At 47.8% G+C, this 15,299-nt stretch overlaps 1 protein-coding gene across 1 annotated transcript; it reads left to right on the top strand.

Moving 5' to 3' along the window:
* Positions 1-1,976: 1,976 nt before the first annotated feature.
* LOC146189668 (protein argonaute-2-like) lies at positions 1,977-13,919 on the top strand. Its single transcript, XM_084604434.1, has 5 exons — positions 1,977-2,169; positions 7,022-7,299; positions 9,580-11,592; positions 12,460-12,747; positions 13,374-13,919. Exons 1-5 carry the CDS (start codon positions 2,121-2,123, stop codon positions 13,809-13,811), a joined length of 3,066 nt encoding a protein of 1,021 aa, XP_084460560.1. The 5' UTR covers positions 1,977-2,120; the 3' UTR covers positions 13,812-13,919.
* Positions 13,920-15,299: the final 1,380 nt, after the last annotated feature.

Genomic DNA, 15,299 nt, shown 5'->3' on the forward strand with positions numbered 1-15,299 from the left:
TCAAGACCAATAACTACATAGAAGATGCGGAGGAAGTTACAATCGCCCTTGCAGTTACACGCCAGCAGCCAAGGTAGAAAACACATAATACTGAGCGATTCCCAAAAGGCCTCTCGTGCCTTCCTCCTGTGGCGCGTATGCAAACAGGCACACCGAATAATGGAGCAGGAAAAAAAGACGGGCAACATGAAGCACACAATCATGTGGATACCGGCACACGAGGGAATCGACGGCAACGATGCTGCCGACAGGATAGCCCGAGGGCATACTTTCAGGGCACCTGCGTCAGCTGCCCCAGAGCCTTCAACCCTTCTCACATACGCGGAACTAATACAGTACTTCAAATTAGAAAGAAAACGATACGCAGAACCGCACAAAGATCTCAGCAGACTGGAGGCAGTAACCTGGAGGAACATACAGGCTAGGACATTCCCAAACCTAGCAAAGTACCACAAAATCTGGCCCGAAAAATTTAAAAACAACACATGCACTGCATGCGGTGAAGTCTCGGACATCCTTCACATGATATGGAACTGCAAAGAACAATTAGAGAAATATAAAGCTCGAGCGCTCAGCCAAGCGGAGTGGGAGGCAGAGCTGGTCCACACGGGTCTCTCTGAGCAGCGGAGCCTGCTCACCAGGGCCCGGGAGACAGCCCAGGCCAATGGTATCCTGGACTGAGGAAGCCACCCACGCTATTCCGTTAAACAATTAAAGTTTTCTCTCTCTCTCTTTCTCTCTTAGCGCATTTAAAATTAGATTTATAATGCATATTCGGATTGTGTGCTTACGTAACCTGGCATCGTCCTACTGCACACGTCACTCGTGCGTCACAATTTGAACAAAATGGCGAATTGCCGAAAATAGGGCCCCATGATAGCGAGACCACGCTACAATTACCTTGGCTTCGCGAGATAGTGTATTGGGCTCGTTCAGCCGACAAGCCGTTGTCGTGCCCCATAATCAAGATGTCGCGTAAAAAGCGTGTGCAAAACGGGCTGAAAAAATACGCACTTGATCGCGTATCAACATTGTGACGCAACCGTGCTGTGCGCACCGTTCTGGGTGACGTCATAACATTTCGCTTCCTATTTAGCATGCATCTGCTAGTCAACTTGAGGGATTTGAACCGACGACACGTGCACTTGGAATTTTACGCCGTAATTGGAAGTGCAGGTGTCCGCCGAGAAGTTAAACATGTACTGCGTTTGCATTTTCCCCCAAAACCAACTTAAATAATATTTAAGAAATTTTCGAATTAAAACACTACGCTCATAATGAGAGTGAGCCCAAAAGCGTTTCCGGTATCGCTGCGCGGTGTTTAAACATACGCCAGTAAAAAATGCAGGTACAACGACGCCTGCTGCGCAGTGCTTGAAAAAGCGCTGATGCAGTAGAGGCGTATTTGGAAAAGCACCCTACGCAGAATGTTATGTTAGCACCCTAACAGTTATGTTTTCCCATATTTTTCAAACAAGCAATGATCTGCAGCTAAATCGCAGCGTTGAAAGAACAAAAAGTAGTTTGTAAAAAAAAAAAAAAAAAGACGAATATTGTGTAATCATATATGCGCAGCGGATTATAGCAGCGAACTCGAAGCCAGAAATCCTAATGCTGAAGGTTAAAATTGTTTTGTGGATAGTGTCCTCGGTACAAGGGAAAGTTAACGCCCCTTCTACACACTGCACGTAGGACCGTGACTGGCCACGTCTTCCAAGTGCACGAGAAGCGGAGATGGCACGCCACGCCGCGCATGACGTCATGGCATCCCGTGGAAAAGGTATTATCACGCTCCTGCATGCCTGTCCAAACAGATGGAACGGGCGAGGTCTGAACCTCTTTTTGATTATAGTATAGCAGTACAAGTCAAAAAGAAGCAAGTCATAAAGCTGTACATAATGCTAAGCTCCGTCGATTGGTTCCTGCGCGTGCGCGGCACCTGCCACGTTTTGTGTGGGGGCGCTGGTTCTGTTCGTGTCACGAGAAATTGCGAGATAGGTGGTGTAAGCAAAGTGCATGAGGTCGGTGGGTTGCACACAGTCCTTCGCCATAAGAAGTGCTAGCCCGGTGTCAGCCGGTTCATTGTCGCTGTTCCTGTGGTCGACAAGAGTTAGCCACCCATGTCTGAGCGTGGAAGATCCCGAGGAAGAGGCAGGGGCCGAAGTCCACGTGAGCGAACCTTGTATTGATACCCTTGTTTAAACGATATAATCTGTCAGCATTATAGGGGTGTAGCAGTTGGACGTGAAATGGCGCGTAGCGTAATAAGGCGAATGCAACTATGTTGTGTAGCACAGTAGTGTTATGAAGTTGCGAAGACTGGCGTGACACGCCGAGTTAGTGGCCACTCGAGAAAAGGCATTCTTTGGTTTCACGCTTCACGTCACCTGCCCTGGATTGTTCGCACTAATTGTAGAGGGGCGTTCGCGGTAGCGAGTATGTGGCTGAAAGGTTTGGGGCACCAATACCGCAAGTTTGCAGCGGCATGATTATATTTAATGCGTTGCTCGTAATTTTCCCGCTGCATCCGCAAGCGATGGAGAACACGACCGATAACTAGTGGCAGATGCGTCAGAATTTCGATTGCCTTGTTCAGTTCCAACGCGCGATGAAGAGGACTTGGTGGTGTGTAACTAATTCCTGTGGATTATGCAGCACGCAATATAGAAAATGGCAAAGCAGCCCATGACTTGCAGGCAAACTGACCGCGCCTTGCCTTTAATATTTGCCGCTGTGATTAGTGATCCGCGCCAGCACAGGTTCTAGAAGCTACGGCCATATTCCGATTCTTATATAAATGCACCGCTCAATCCCACTACGCTGGGTTGACGCAGACTGTACAGACCAGTCGTGAGTAGTTTTTGCGTGTTTCAAGGCAATGCATACGCCGATATTCATAAATTCTCGTTCAAAACATGAAGCGACTGTATGCAATTTATGGTTTGCGGGAGAGTTAATGTTTAAGATACGATAACAGCTTATCCTCACAGTAGACAAGGGGAATTATGATGAACGTTTCACGATCCGGGGCGTGGCGCAGTTGGTAAGGCGCTCGGTTGGGGACCCAAGGGGCCTGTCTTTCTTTTCCCAATTCTGTGCTCTCCATAGCGGCTAGAATTCACACCTCTTTTCCCTCTACTACACACATCTGGCGAAGCTAGCGCCGGCGGGGCACCGGCTACTGCGCATGGCGAATCTAGCCATAAGTTGATCAGGTAATTAGAGGCGAAACACAAACTCGTGTCCGCAGCAGTTGTGATTCATTGAGAAGTCGTAAAGGTTACTGAATGGTGTCAATTGATAGAGAGGGACGTAATGTTGTGTCCGAAATAATAATTAAGTCAATAAACTAATTAGGTAATTAATTAGAGGCAAAACACAAAATCGTGTCCGCAGCAGTTGACTCATTGAAAAGTCGTAGAGGTTAATGAGTGGTATCAATCAATAGAGGATGACGTAGTGTTTGAAAAAATAATTAGATCAATAAGTTAATTGGGTAATTAATTAGAGGCCACATAAAAAGGAAGCGCACTATCTAGTACAGTTTTCAGCCCCGGCTGTGCATGAGGCAAGTGAACTTTTGAGTTCGAACACAGGTGCATTAACGCCTATTCATGTGTGATTGAAACCTAAGCCCTAAGTGAACTTTACCGCATGAGAGATTTAGTTTGTTTGACAGTTGTAAATGAGTTTATAAGAAAGGAAAGGTGCCGTATCCGTCAAGGTCCCTTGAAAGTGGAAACCAGCGTCAAGCTGAAACATGAAGCGACTGTATGCAATTTATCGTTTGCGGGAGAGTGAATGTTTAAGATACGATAAGAGCTTGCCACGGACTCGGGACTGCCTTGTGTCCGAGAAGCTTAACGCAGTGTCCGAACACCCTCACTTCAACATTCATGACACACTGCAGCGCTCGTCATGTGTAGGTTTTCGCTGTTTTATCATTACGTTTCAGCCTTCCGCTATACTGGGGCTGTCTGCTCACAATTCGCTTCTTCCTTTTTAGACATTTTCGGCACCGGAGATCACTTAAAATAAATGAAGGACTTAGTCTCGACGAGACGCACATAATCTGGTCCCCCAATATCTTGGAAGAAATGCATAGCGTTACCACTTATCAGGCTGCCTACGCCGCCCATTGAAGAAAGGCCCTTCGCATATCCCTCAAATTAACCCAGTTTTGTTCCAGTTGCGGCAATCTAACCCCCCCCCCCCCCCCCCCTAAAGCAAAGAAAAAAATCCTAATCTCTTGCACCCCTCTGCCATCGCCTGATAGGCTTGCAGGGCTTTGTTTCGACTCCAGTCTTCCACTCGTGAAGGCCGCCAATTATCTTTCCTTCGCGTTGCAAGCCCTGCCCGTTTCTTCCGTCCGTTAGAGAAACAAACAGCATCGGTTCGTTCCCAAACATTAACAGTATGAAGCGACTCGTTGTTCACCGTTTCTTCACTACTTTTGACATGATGCATTGGCGTCACCACAGCTAAAGCCCCTCTACGCATTGTTTGGTAAAAAAACGTCCAAGGAGGGGCTTTAAATACCATGTATAGCAGAGGCCACGCTAACGATCCAGAATAGGCATCCCCAGATTACTAGAAGCATTTCGAGGATGTCCACAAATGGTCTCAATATCAAACATACTGTTTGGACATTCATTAGGCGCCTGCCTGTCCTTTCACAAGAGATCATCTATTTATATGATCAGAATCTGACTTTATGCTCATCGTCAAGGCGCTATAACAGGTTGCTGTCTGCATTACAAATTGCGAATATTCAGTCACATCGTGAAAAGGATACAATCATGGTTCGTAGTAAAAATGAGGTAAAATGGTCTTTGCGAATTAAAAGTTTGCGATTCAACTACGCATATTTTTTTCCACGCCTAAGTATTTTCTTCGCATCTAAGATATTCTAGGAAGTTGTCAGTGAAAAATTGGGGGAGAAATGGCTTTCGATGTTGGCAGCACGCCAACAAGAAACACGGAACGCATATCCCGTGCTATCCCGCACCGGCTGGTCCTTCTCGTATGGAACGACAGTTTTTTTTCTCTCCGTAGATGGTTGTGTCCGGAGGCTATCCTCGTTCCGCAGCTAGGGATAGCCAATCAGAGGAAGCGGCGTTAGCAAACCTCTCGCGCTACAGGATGGCGATGAAGCATGACGTTGTCGGTGGTGTAATTGCTGTGAAACGCAGGTTAAATTGGTTCACAGGAAGGGAAAGGCGCAGTAACTGTCACACTTGCTCTGTGGACACCCGAACCGCGCCGTAAGGGAAGGAAGGTGGGAATGAAAGTGGAAAGAGAGAAAGAGGAGCCGTAGTGGAGGGCTACGGAGTAATTTCGACCACCTGGGGATCTTTAACGTGCGCTGACATCGCACAGCATACGGACGCCACTTCGTTTCGCCTCCATCGAAACGCAGCCGCCGTGGTCGGGTTCGAACCCGGGAACTCCGGCACAGTAGTCGGGCGTCTTACCACTGCACCACGTGACCATTCCGAAGAGCGGTGCGAAGGTTGCCGATGCTGCGGAACAAGTTCCCTGCCGGCGTGAGTGGGGCTTTAGATGCCGTTGTTGTGTCCCCCCCCCCCCCCCTCTTTTTTTGTTTCCTCGATTATCATTCCCAGTCGGGGAAAAAAGAATAATGCAGAATCGTGGCAAAAAATACCTCATAAATTTTGTCATTTTTTTTTCAATTTATTTATTTATTTATTTTTTTTTTTTTCAGAGCAGTTACAAAGCAACTCTGAATGGCCCCTGGGTTAAAAGTTGCACTCAGCAACTTGACGACGGCCCAGGGGCCAAAGTGCAAGACAGGAGTCGGCGCAGTTTTCAGTTTACATAAACAATAATAAAAGCAATCCACTCTCAAAACCGCAAAAATATGTACAAGCCTAGTTAGTGCCAAACGCAGATGCATATGAAATAGAAACTGTTGTAATGCAGAAGCACATCACGAACCAAAACTAACAACCACATCATCTTACCTAGACAAGGCACATAAACAAACATTTTCACCGTTTTTATTTCTACGCGATAGCGTTCATAGGAAATCCTGCGCCGGAGTTGGCGTTGTGAACGAAAAATCACGAGGATGGCAGTGACAGACTAGCTGGCAGCTGACCTGACCGGGCGCTAACTGGGCGTATATGGTTGCCAGGAGCTGCCAACTAAGGCCTCTCCTTTCATATGGGAGGGTGATATATCAGTCAGCCTGCCATGTCTCTTGCATTCAATTGGCCCTCGGCCACGCCGGCACGTTCATACGGCTTGGTAAATGTGAGGGTTTATAAGTAGGCTGGTAGCCTACACGATCGGGGCATCCTCTTCAAGGTGGAGCTCAAGTGTTCCCCATAATTTTTTTCGAAGGGGTTGCTTTCACCGTGTGCGGAGCAGCCTGAATCTAGCAATGCGATGGATGGATGGATGGAATATAGGAGCGCCCCCTTTGAAACGGGGTGGTAGCAGTAGCTGTCATGATTTTTCTACCTATATCTTGATTATTGATTTAGATTAGTTAACTAAACCATCATTCTATTAAATTTTTGTTTCTACATTACTAACATTGTGTCACTTCTCTGCTTTTAAGCCACCGATCTTCCAGTCGTTTTTTGCTAGTTTCCACCGCCGGTTTATTCACCCGGCCACTGGTATCTCTAAACCCCAGAGCTTCAGGAACACTGCCTGCGTCTGCATCAACTTCCGGATGGATATTATTACATTCGAGTATATGATCAATTGTTTCACTGGAGTTACCACATACAGCACATGCGTCATCTCCATTGCTAAATTTCTTTTTGTAGCTGCGTGTTCTAAGGCAGCCTCACCTAGCTTCAAAAAGTAGGGCACTGCCTCTTGAGTTATCAAAGAAATCTTCCTTCCGTCTGATCTGCATTTTCCACTTTCTGTATAATTCCACACTGTTTCTTTTCCATCGAATTTATCCAATTTTTACTTTCTGTGTTTTTCACCTTTTGCTTAATGCTCTTGCTTAACGTGTTGCTTAACGTTCACCGATTTACAGCGCCTCCTGTGCCCGGCAGAGACAACCGTAGGCCCCAGCAGGAACAGCTGCCAGGCAGTCCATCGCGGTTGCCTTCGCAACCTCTGCAACCACGCTTCTCGGACAACCCACGATCCCGCAACTTCAGACGTAACACACAGACTCCCACCAGGACGCCCAGAGAGGCTGCTGACGGCAGCCTGCAGACATCGACCTTCCCGCAGCCGTCCCACGCACCGCCCGTGGCGGCACTGAAGGCGCTTGATCTCGGCAACAAGTCCTCGCAGCTCGAGAACAAGGTGAGCACTGTGGTCAGGCGTTGGAAGTCCTGTGTTTGCACTTGGTGTATTGCAACGCTGGGCAAGTAGCGAGACCTACAGAGAATGTCTGCGCGTCACAGAAGTATCACAGTCCAGAAAGGCTAAAAGGAATCTGCACTGACCAGGTCAAGCTTAAAGTTGCGGAAACCTATAGAGATTTCCTTGATGGCGACAAGGCGGACGCCTGAAATTAAAAATAGGATCTTGACGTAACGGCCTTGTATACGCCAGCTGTGCTTCATGTACACCCGCGATTCTTTAACGTGCACCGACCACTTGACTTGGCGGGAGTTAACCTGCTACGCTGGCACTTTGTTCCTCGGTGTCTCCATGGACGATGTGAGTGCCCGTCCGATGATGATAAGCTCTTTATTTACTCAAAATACGGGAACCAGCCGAGTGCATCGACGCTTTAGTGGAAGCGTTAGCGTAATATGGTTTAACCGGAATAAACTCTCAACATTTTGGCTTTTTCCTGACCTGACTCATTTCTGTAAATCTCGCCTGCGCTGTAGCTATCAAGGGCGTACTGCGCACACTCGAGTGAGGTCTGCTTTCGTACTTTTGGAAGGCGTCACTATTGACGTCACCAGTGGTGTTCAGTATGCTGTAAATAGGTTCCTTGCCTTAATACCTTCTATAAAAGAATATAAAAGGTCTAACGGGGCATGAAGTGAAATGAGTACAGTTTTTCGACCCTGCAGACCAACAGATGGTCGCCATAACCTCAGTGCAACGTTATAAGTCTCTGGGTCAGTCATTCATCCAAGCGTAGAGCTAGCTTAAGGGGAAACAAAAACATTCTGTTGAAGAAAAAAAAACATTAAACCAATCTGGCAACCGCTGTCACCACTCCTATGTCAGTGCAAATTAAATATCTCCAGGTGGCCGAGATTATTCCAGACCCCTCTACTATGGCAGCTCTTTCTACTTTCCCTCCCTCCTTCCTCCCTTCCCTTGTGGCGCGGTTCAGGTGTCCGCCCAGAAGTGACACATACTATGTCTTTCCTTTGCATCAATCTTAAACGGCATTCGTATGGAGGTTCCCTAACCCCTCTATCCACTCATCCTCCCTGTGGCAGCTGGCGCACGCGGCATACGTGGGGCCCGATGTGCTATGCGATCTATTGCTCAAGGTGAAATTTCAGAATAACGCGACCATGAAGAGCTCTACCAATGCGGCTAACACTCTACAAATCCGGCGTTGATGTTGAGAGCGAGAAATCACTGGTATGGCTCTGGTACCTGGCGTTCCGTGCCTGGCATGGCCCGGCGCTGATTGTTCGTATGGTAGTCTGACGTCATGCGACCACATTATGGCCAGTTTGGCAGGACATGCCAACTTGGGCTTTCCTGTTTACTGATGAGAGGATGAAATCAGGAGCCAGCCTTCCAGAAGCCTTGCATTCCGTGTCACTCTACCGCTAGGCCACTCAGGCCTTGGCTAAACGGGGTTTTGTACATATTGTGCAGCCTTTCATCTAAGCTGGTAGCTCATGACCGTATTCTAAACAGTATTTACGAGATAACATAGATTAGTGGTTAGGGGTTACAACATCCATTTGAACGAGGTTCCTCACAGAGACTCTAAACTGTAGCGGTTAATGCTGCCGCGTTATAACCTTAACGTCGATTAAATAGGGTACAATTAAGCTCTCCTTTATGTTTCAGATTACTGAATACCAGAAATTTGTGTGCAAATGTTTGTCATGTGCGCTTCCTAGCATTTAATTTCATCATTTGCCCTCATTGTTCTTTATATTGTTACGCGGATGAGTTCATTTACAGGGTGATTGGGGTATGTATTAAAATAGGCAGGTCTGCGTCAGGATAGTCAGCCAGAGTCCCCGCGTTTCTCTACCTTATGCGCCGCTCCGCGAAGCGTATTCGACGTAATATAATTGCCAAAATTGTGGTACCTTCCTCTATATCAAATTAACCAACTTTTTTACCGTGGTGGTGAAGTAGTCGAGGCGCTCGACTCTTGTGCCCGAGGATGTGGGGATTAATCTAGAGCTAGGTGAAGAAAAGGCGACTGGGTGGAGAGTAAATATGCATGATCAGGGTGTCGATGGGCTCTACCAGATCTCCACGTCACTGACTGCACTAATCCGCGTTAGAGTAGGCAGAATTACGAGGTTTTTGCTTTCCGAAGGTCTGATCATTAGTTCGGTTATGGGTGGCATGCATGCTCAAAATTTTCATGAATGTTCTGCTCCGACCGCTTAATGCATTTTGTATTTCCTTGTAATGGCGCAGGCGCTCGTTGCGACACAACCCCATCCCTTCCCGCCACGGCTCAAACGGGGAGAATCGGGCCAGTCCATCAAACTTGTTGCCAACTACTTCGGTATGACGATAACAAGCGGATCCGTCTACCACTATGACGTTGAAATTCTCCCGGTGCCTAAAGGAGAGTCCGCTACAAAGCCGGAAATTCACCGTTGCCTTAGCGCGGAGGTCAACAGGAAAGTCTTCAATCTGCTGCAGAAGCAGATCCAGCTCGAATGCAAGCCAGTTTTTGACGGCCGTAAGAACCTGTACACGCGCCGCGCTCTCAACTTACCCACAAACCCCATCGAAGTGGACCTGAAGGAAACAGAAGAGCGAATCCGGAAGTTCAACGTTAAGATCCAATACGTGGCCACGGTGAACCTTAATCTTCCACGCGCGGACTTCGAAAACAGCACCAACATTGTGCCTCAGGAAGCCATCCAGGCGATCGATATCGTCTTGAGGCATGCTCCATCGATCAGTCTGACTCCAGTTGGACGGTCATTCTTCAGATCCGACGAGAATTCCCTCGGAGGAGGACGGGAGTTAAGGCTCGGCTACTACACGAGCGTACGACCCACCCAGAGGGCGCTCATGTTAAACGTGGACATGTCAGCAACAGCGTTCTACGAGTCTCTTTCGATGATCGACTTCATCCGCGCGTTCCTCGGCGGAAACCGGAGTACTCTTGTGGACTTCCGGCTATTGCGAAACGATGACTATATCCGGCTGAACCGGGAGCTAAAAGGACTCCGCGTCGAGGTGAAGCACCTTCCCTATTCGCGCAGATACAAAGTGGTAGAAATAACGAAGGAGTCTGCGAAGGACATTCGTTTTAAGTATCGCTGCAAAAACCCCTCCGCCGCGGAATACTTCCAGTATGACGGCAAAGACGTCTCCGTCGCGGAATACTTCAAGCTCCACTACACTAGCTTGTCCAACCCCAACTGGCCTTGCGTCCAGAGTGGCAGCTCTGAGCGTAAGACCTACATTCCTCTGGAGATGTGCAAATTGGCCAAAGGCCAGCACTGTCGCAAGAAGCTAGACGAGAAGCAGACTGCTAAAATGATCAAGCTCGCAACGAAGCCGCCTTTAAAGCGCTTCGAGTATATTCAAGAGTCTGTCGACGGTTTGGTCACCATTTCCACAGAGTATCTGAAAGAGTTCGGCATCGAGATCAACACCAAACCAACGCAGCTCGTGGGCAGAGTCCTTGACCCTCCGTCTCTCGTTTTTAAGAACGGAGATTTGAAGCCCAATAGGGGCTCGTGGAAACTCGATCAATTCTACAAACCAGCGAATTTGTCGAGCTGGGCTGTACTCAACTTGAGTGAGTGTACACCGGAAAACCTGGAATATTTCATCAGCATGCTGACTAAGGCTGGCCGACTACTAGGCATGACCATTCAGGAGCCAACTTATCAAGACGATCCGAAGAAAGGGCTCAAATTCATCCTCTCTGAGTGCAAACGACACTACCAGATGGTTTTGATTGTGATCCCGAAGCTCTCAAACTACGCTGAAATCAAACTGTTAGCTGAGACTGAGCACGCCTTGCGCACCCAGTGCATATTGAAAGAAAATGTAGAAAGTCGCAGGTTTAGTCTCATCCAAAACCTGTGCCAAAAGATCAACGCCAAGATGGGCGGCACCAACAATGGCCTACTTGCGAAGGAGAAGCCGGCGCTTTTCCAGAAGCCTGTGCTGATCATCGGAGCCGACGTGTCGCACCCGTCGCCGGGGGACACAATCAGGCCATCCATCGCCGCATGCGTCGGAAGCACAGACTCCATCCCCTCACAGTTCTGCGCTACCATTCGGGTACAGGCTGATCAATCAGAATCAAAGGCGCGTGAGGAGATAATCATAGACCTGAAGGGAATGGTTCAGGAGCTACTCCGTGCGTTCTTCCTGGCTCAAAAGAAAAAGCCCGAGGCAATCGTCTTCTACAGGGATGGCGTAAGCGAGGGACAGTTCCGGGAAGTCTGCAAACGAGAGGTAAGGAAGTAGTGTTCCCTCAATACTAAAATTTGACAAAGGTTATTTTAGCAGAGTACGTATTTTGCTGCTAGAAGCATAATCGAACTGGTATACCTGTCGTTAAAAGGATGCCGGAGTAAATTTATATTAATCATTCTTGTTCGTGAACCTGCTGTGCACGTTTAATGTGGAATAGACTTCAGCAGTGATAGTTTCTGCTTCGTAACGTCCTCTTGTAAAGTCTTCTGAATATTCGCTGCATGTGCGGAACCTTAAAATTAAAATCGTATTATGTAGATATATGTGCTCGTTTGTGGTATACCCTTATGTCGAGCGAGGCTTGACCTGGTCTCCGATGCCTGTAAAGTGGCGTACACTGAAATTTCATGCTTGCTTTAGTGTTTACTGGGAAATACTGCGCTACTTGATAGACAGAGACAGGTGAAAGGCGACATACGAATGATGGCTGTGCAGATGCAGATTTGTGGTCGAAGTGATAACGTGCGTGATCGCACACATGAATGATGCGTTTGTGATTTGACGAGAATGCTATATGTGTATATGTACGTGTTTTGTCGATAAAAACAAAGTTGTAAAAATTACGCTGCATTCGTATGTCGTCTTTCACCTGTCTCTATCAAGTAGCGCAGTATTCCACAGTATGATCAACCAACTGGCCCCCGTGTTTGCATTGTTGTTTAGTGTTTCGCCGCGCCTCACCATAAATAGGTCATGGCGATAGTTTTCGAAATTTCTATACGCGACCTAATTTAAGCTGAAATGGTAGTCTCACCTCGTAATGCGGCTGGTTACATAAAACAAAAGTGCGAAATTTCCTTTGTCTTCAGTTTTCGTTTTTTTTTTTTTTCGTTCTCGGCATTACAGGTGAGCGCCATTCGTATGGCCTATAAGGAGCTGTATCCAGACGAGACCCAGCCACCGCTGACGTTCATCGTCGTCCAAAAGCGACACCACACCCGGTTCAAGATCGACAATGACTCCGACAACAGCGTTGGAGGTTCCCGTGGAGGCTCCCGTGGAGGTTCCCGTGGAGGTTCCCGCGATGCTTCTTCGGGCGCATCCGATAACGTTCCTCCAGGCACTATCGTCGACTCTGATATCACCCATCCGCTGGACTTTAACTTCTTTCTCTGCAGTCACTCTGGCATCAAGGTAAATATTCTGCACTCTTCTTAAAGAGATACGCGGCCAACGGGACATAGAGGACAAATGTGTGTTACGATTATGTGGAGCGTAACGTCCCAGAGCGATTCGGACTGTGAGCTACTACTATACTATTAAACTTCTTCTAACCCGGCTCCCTCGACTCGGTAGTCGAGCACTCTGACCACTGAACCAGCCCTATGTATAAATTACTGTTCTCCAATGACTTTTCCACAATAAACGCCGCCTTAAATGGACAAGGTAACCTCAAAATATTGTTATCGCCCGTATCAAAAGCTCATTGCAGTGGAACCAGAAGGATTCGCTTTTCTGTCGAACACAGAGGGTCGCGCCATCGACTCATTCACCGCCGAACGACGACATTGAGCTCCATTTGATATTGACATCTAGTTTCATAGACTAGTGAAGTAAACATTCGGAATTTTTAGGTCCAATTTTTATTTCGAAATAAGTGTCCTTTGTTGGGGAACATCGGCAGTCAGATGAACCCTTGACTATTTAAAGCAAAGAGAATGGGGTTGTCCTTCGGATCGCTCTAATTTGTGGCTAGCCGGCTCGTACATTTGAAGACGCTCCCCGATAATATAATTACTATTCCTCTCCCTTGGCTGCAGGGCACCAGCCGGCCGGCCCACTACGTCGTCTTGTGCGACGACTCCGACTTGACGGCGGACGACCTGCAGAAGATGAGCTTCTACCTTTGCCACACGTACGCACGATGCGCGCGCAGCGTCAGCATCCCTGCGCCGGTGTACTACGCCCACCTCGCTGCCTTTCGCGCCAAGCTGCACATCGACAGCAGCCTACGCAATTTCGACGCGGAGAACCAGTCGTCTGGGCCCGGCGCGGCGAGCCGGTCGTCTGGGCCCGGCGCGGCGAGCCGGTCGTCTGGGCCCGGCGCGGCGAGCCGGTCGTCTGGGCCCGGCGCGGCGAGCCGGTCGTCTGGGCCCGGCGCGGCGAGCGGGTCGTCTGGGCTGGGGGTCGACATCAGCGTGTTCCAGAAGGCCGTCGAAGTGAAGGACTCCCTGCGGACCTCCATGTATTTCATCTGAGTGAGAACATCCGGTGCGCTCCATTTTACCAGCAAGACTGACGACGTACCACAGATGTGGGGAAAATGTGACAACACGTTAATGACAAGATATACGTGACAAAGAGCACCTCTTGCGTCTTGTCTTCCTTGCTGTTCTACAGTCGGGTCCAAATGTAAAAGGATCGTTAGTTGGGCAAGTCTCTTTACATCCATGCTGCAAAAACGGGATCAATGCGCGACACACACAGCGCTGAATGTCTGGCTCCTTGTTCCCGTTTTGTGCTTTTCTTCAATAATAAAGAACCTGCACTTTGCAGTCCGAGGGTGTAAAGATAATATAAAGGATATAGAGGGAGGTGTAGGGGATGTACCAATAACCAACGTCAACTTGGAAGAACCTGGTTTGGCGCTGCGGCAGGATATACCTACGAGTAGAGTGAACCTGATAAAATTTCGTTAAACATTTGCCCAACTGCGACAGAACAAAGTGCAGAAAAAATAAAGATCTACACATTAGAGAACCGCATGCAAAGACTGGGAAAGAATTTCACAGGATGATCATATCTTGGAGGAGTGAGTAATTACCCTTGGAGGAGTCGAACTGAACTTGGAGGAGTCGAATTAATCGAACTGAAAGCATATGAACGACGACCCGTTAGGAAACAGCCAGAGATTAGCACTATCGCCTTATATCCTTAAAGACTGAGCGTAAGTGTCCCTTATTTTTATTCTTGTTTGCTGAGGGACACGCCAGTTACTCTTGGTGCTGTAAGTATTTTATGTGCAGCTTTTAAGAACAGTAACAATGCTTGCAGGTCATTTTCAGGCCGCTTCCCAGAAGTTTCCTCGACTAGAATACGAGCGTCATGCATTCAATGAGGTGCTTATTACTTTACACGAGTTCAAGCCTGCTTTTTGCGCTGCACTAGGCCAAAAGTCAACTGGGCCGGATAGTGTGCGGACAGGGATAGAACGGTCCAAAACGGTTGAACGTTGTCGTTCGGCATCTTTATTCAAATGCAATTTGACTCAAATACATTTAGAGATGTATTATTATTTATTCTGTGCATCTCGTGACACTGCATTAATTCTGCGCCCCCTAAGTGGAATCGGAGGGCGTGGTACGCGAAACCATATGCATATCCCACATACTATGCTGCAGACAGTGTCTGACGAAACCAGTTAGGTGGCTATTATTCGGATTGATATTTCAGAAACTTAAGTTAGGAGCGTGATAATCTTCTTTCCTTTCCACTCTTCTAAAGTGCAAACATTGGTGATGCCCTGTTTAAAGGGATAGGATTATATTTTAACACATCCACTACGTTTTTTTGAAATCATGAACACGTAAGACACACAGGCGGTGAACGGCAACTATATTTTGGTAATCCGCCAACCACATCATATATAACCACAGAAAGAACGCTCACGAGGTGCGCAAATTCTAAGCACGTGGCGATAAAACCGGCGCTACAAAAGGAAGGCGTCGACTTAACAAGCCGCAACA

Source organism: Amblyomma maculatum, chromosome 5, assembly GCF_055883805.1.
Source record: "Amblyomma maculatum isolate TAMU_Amacu chromosome 5, ASM5588380v1, whole genome shotgun sequence".
Lineage (NCBI taxonomy): Eukaryota > Metazoa > Arthropoda > Arachnida > Ixodida > Ixodidae > Amblyomma > Amblyomma maculatum.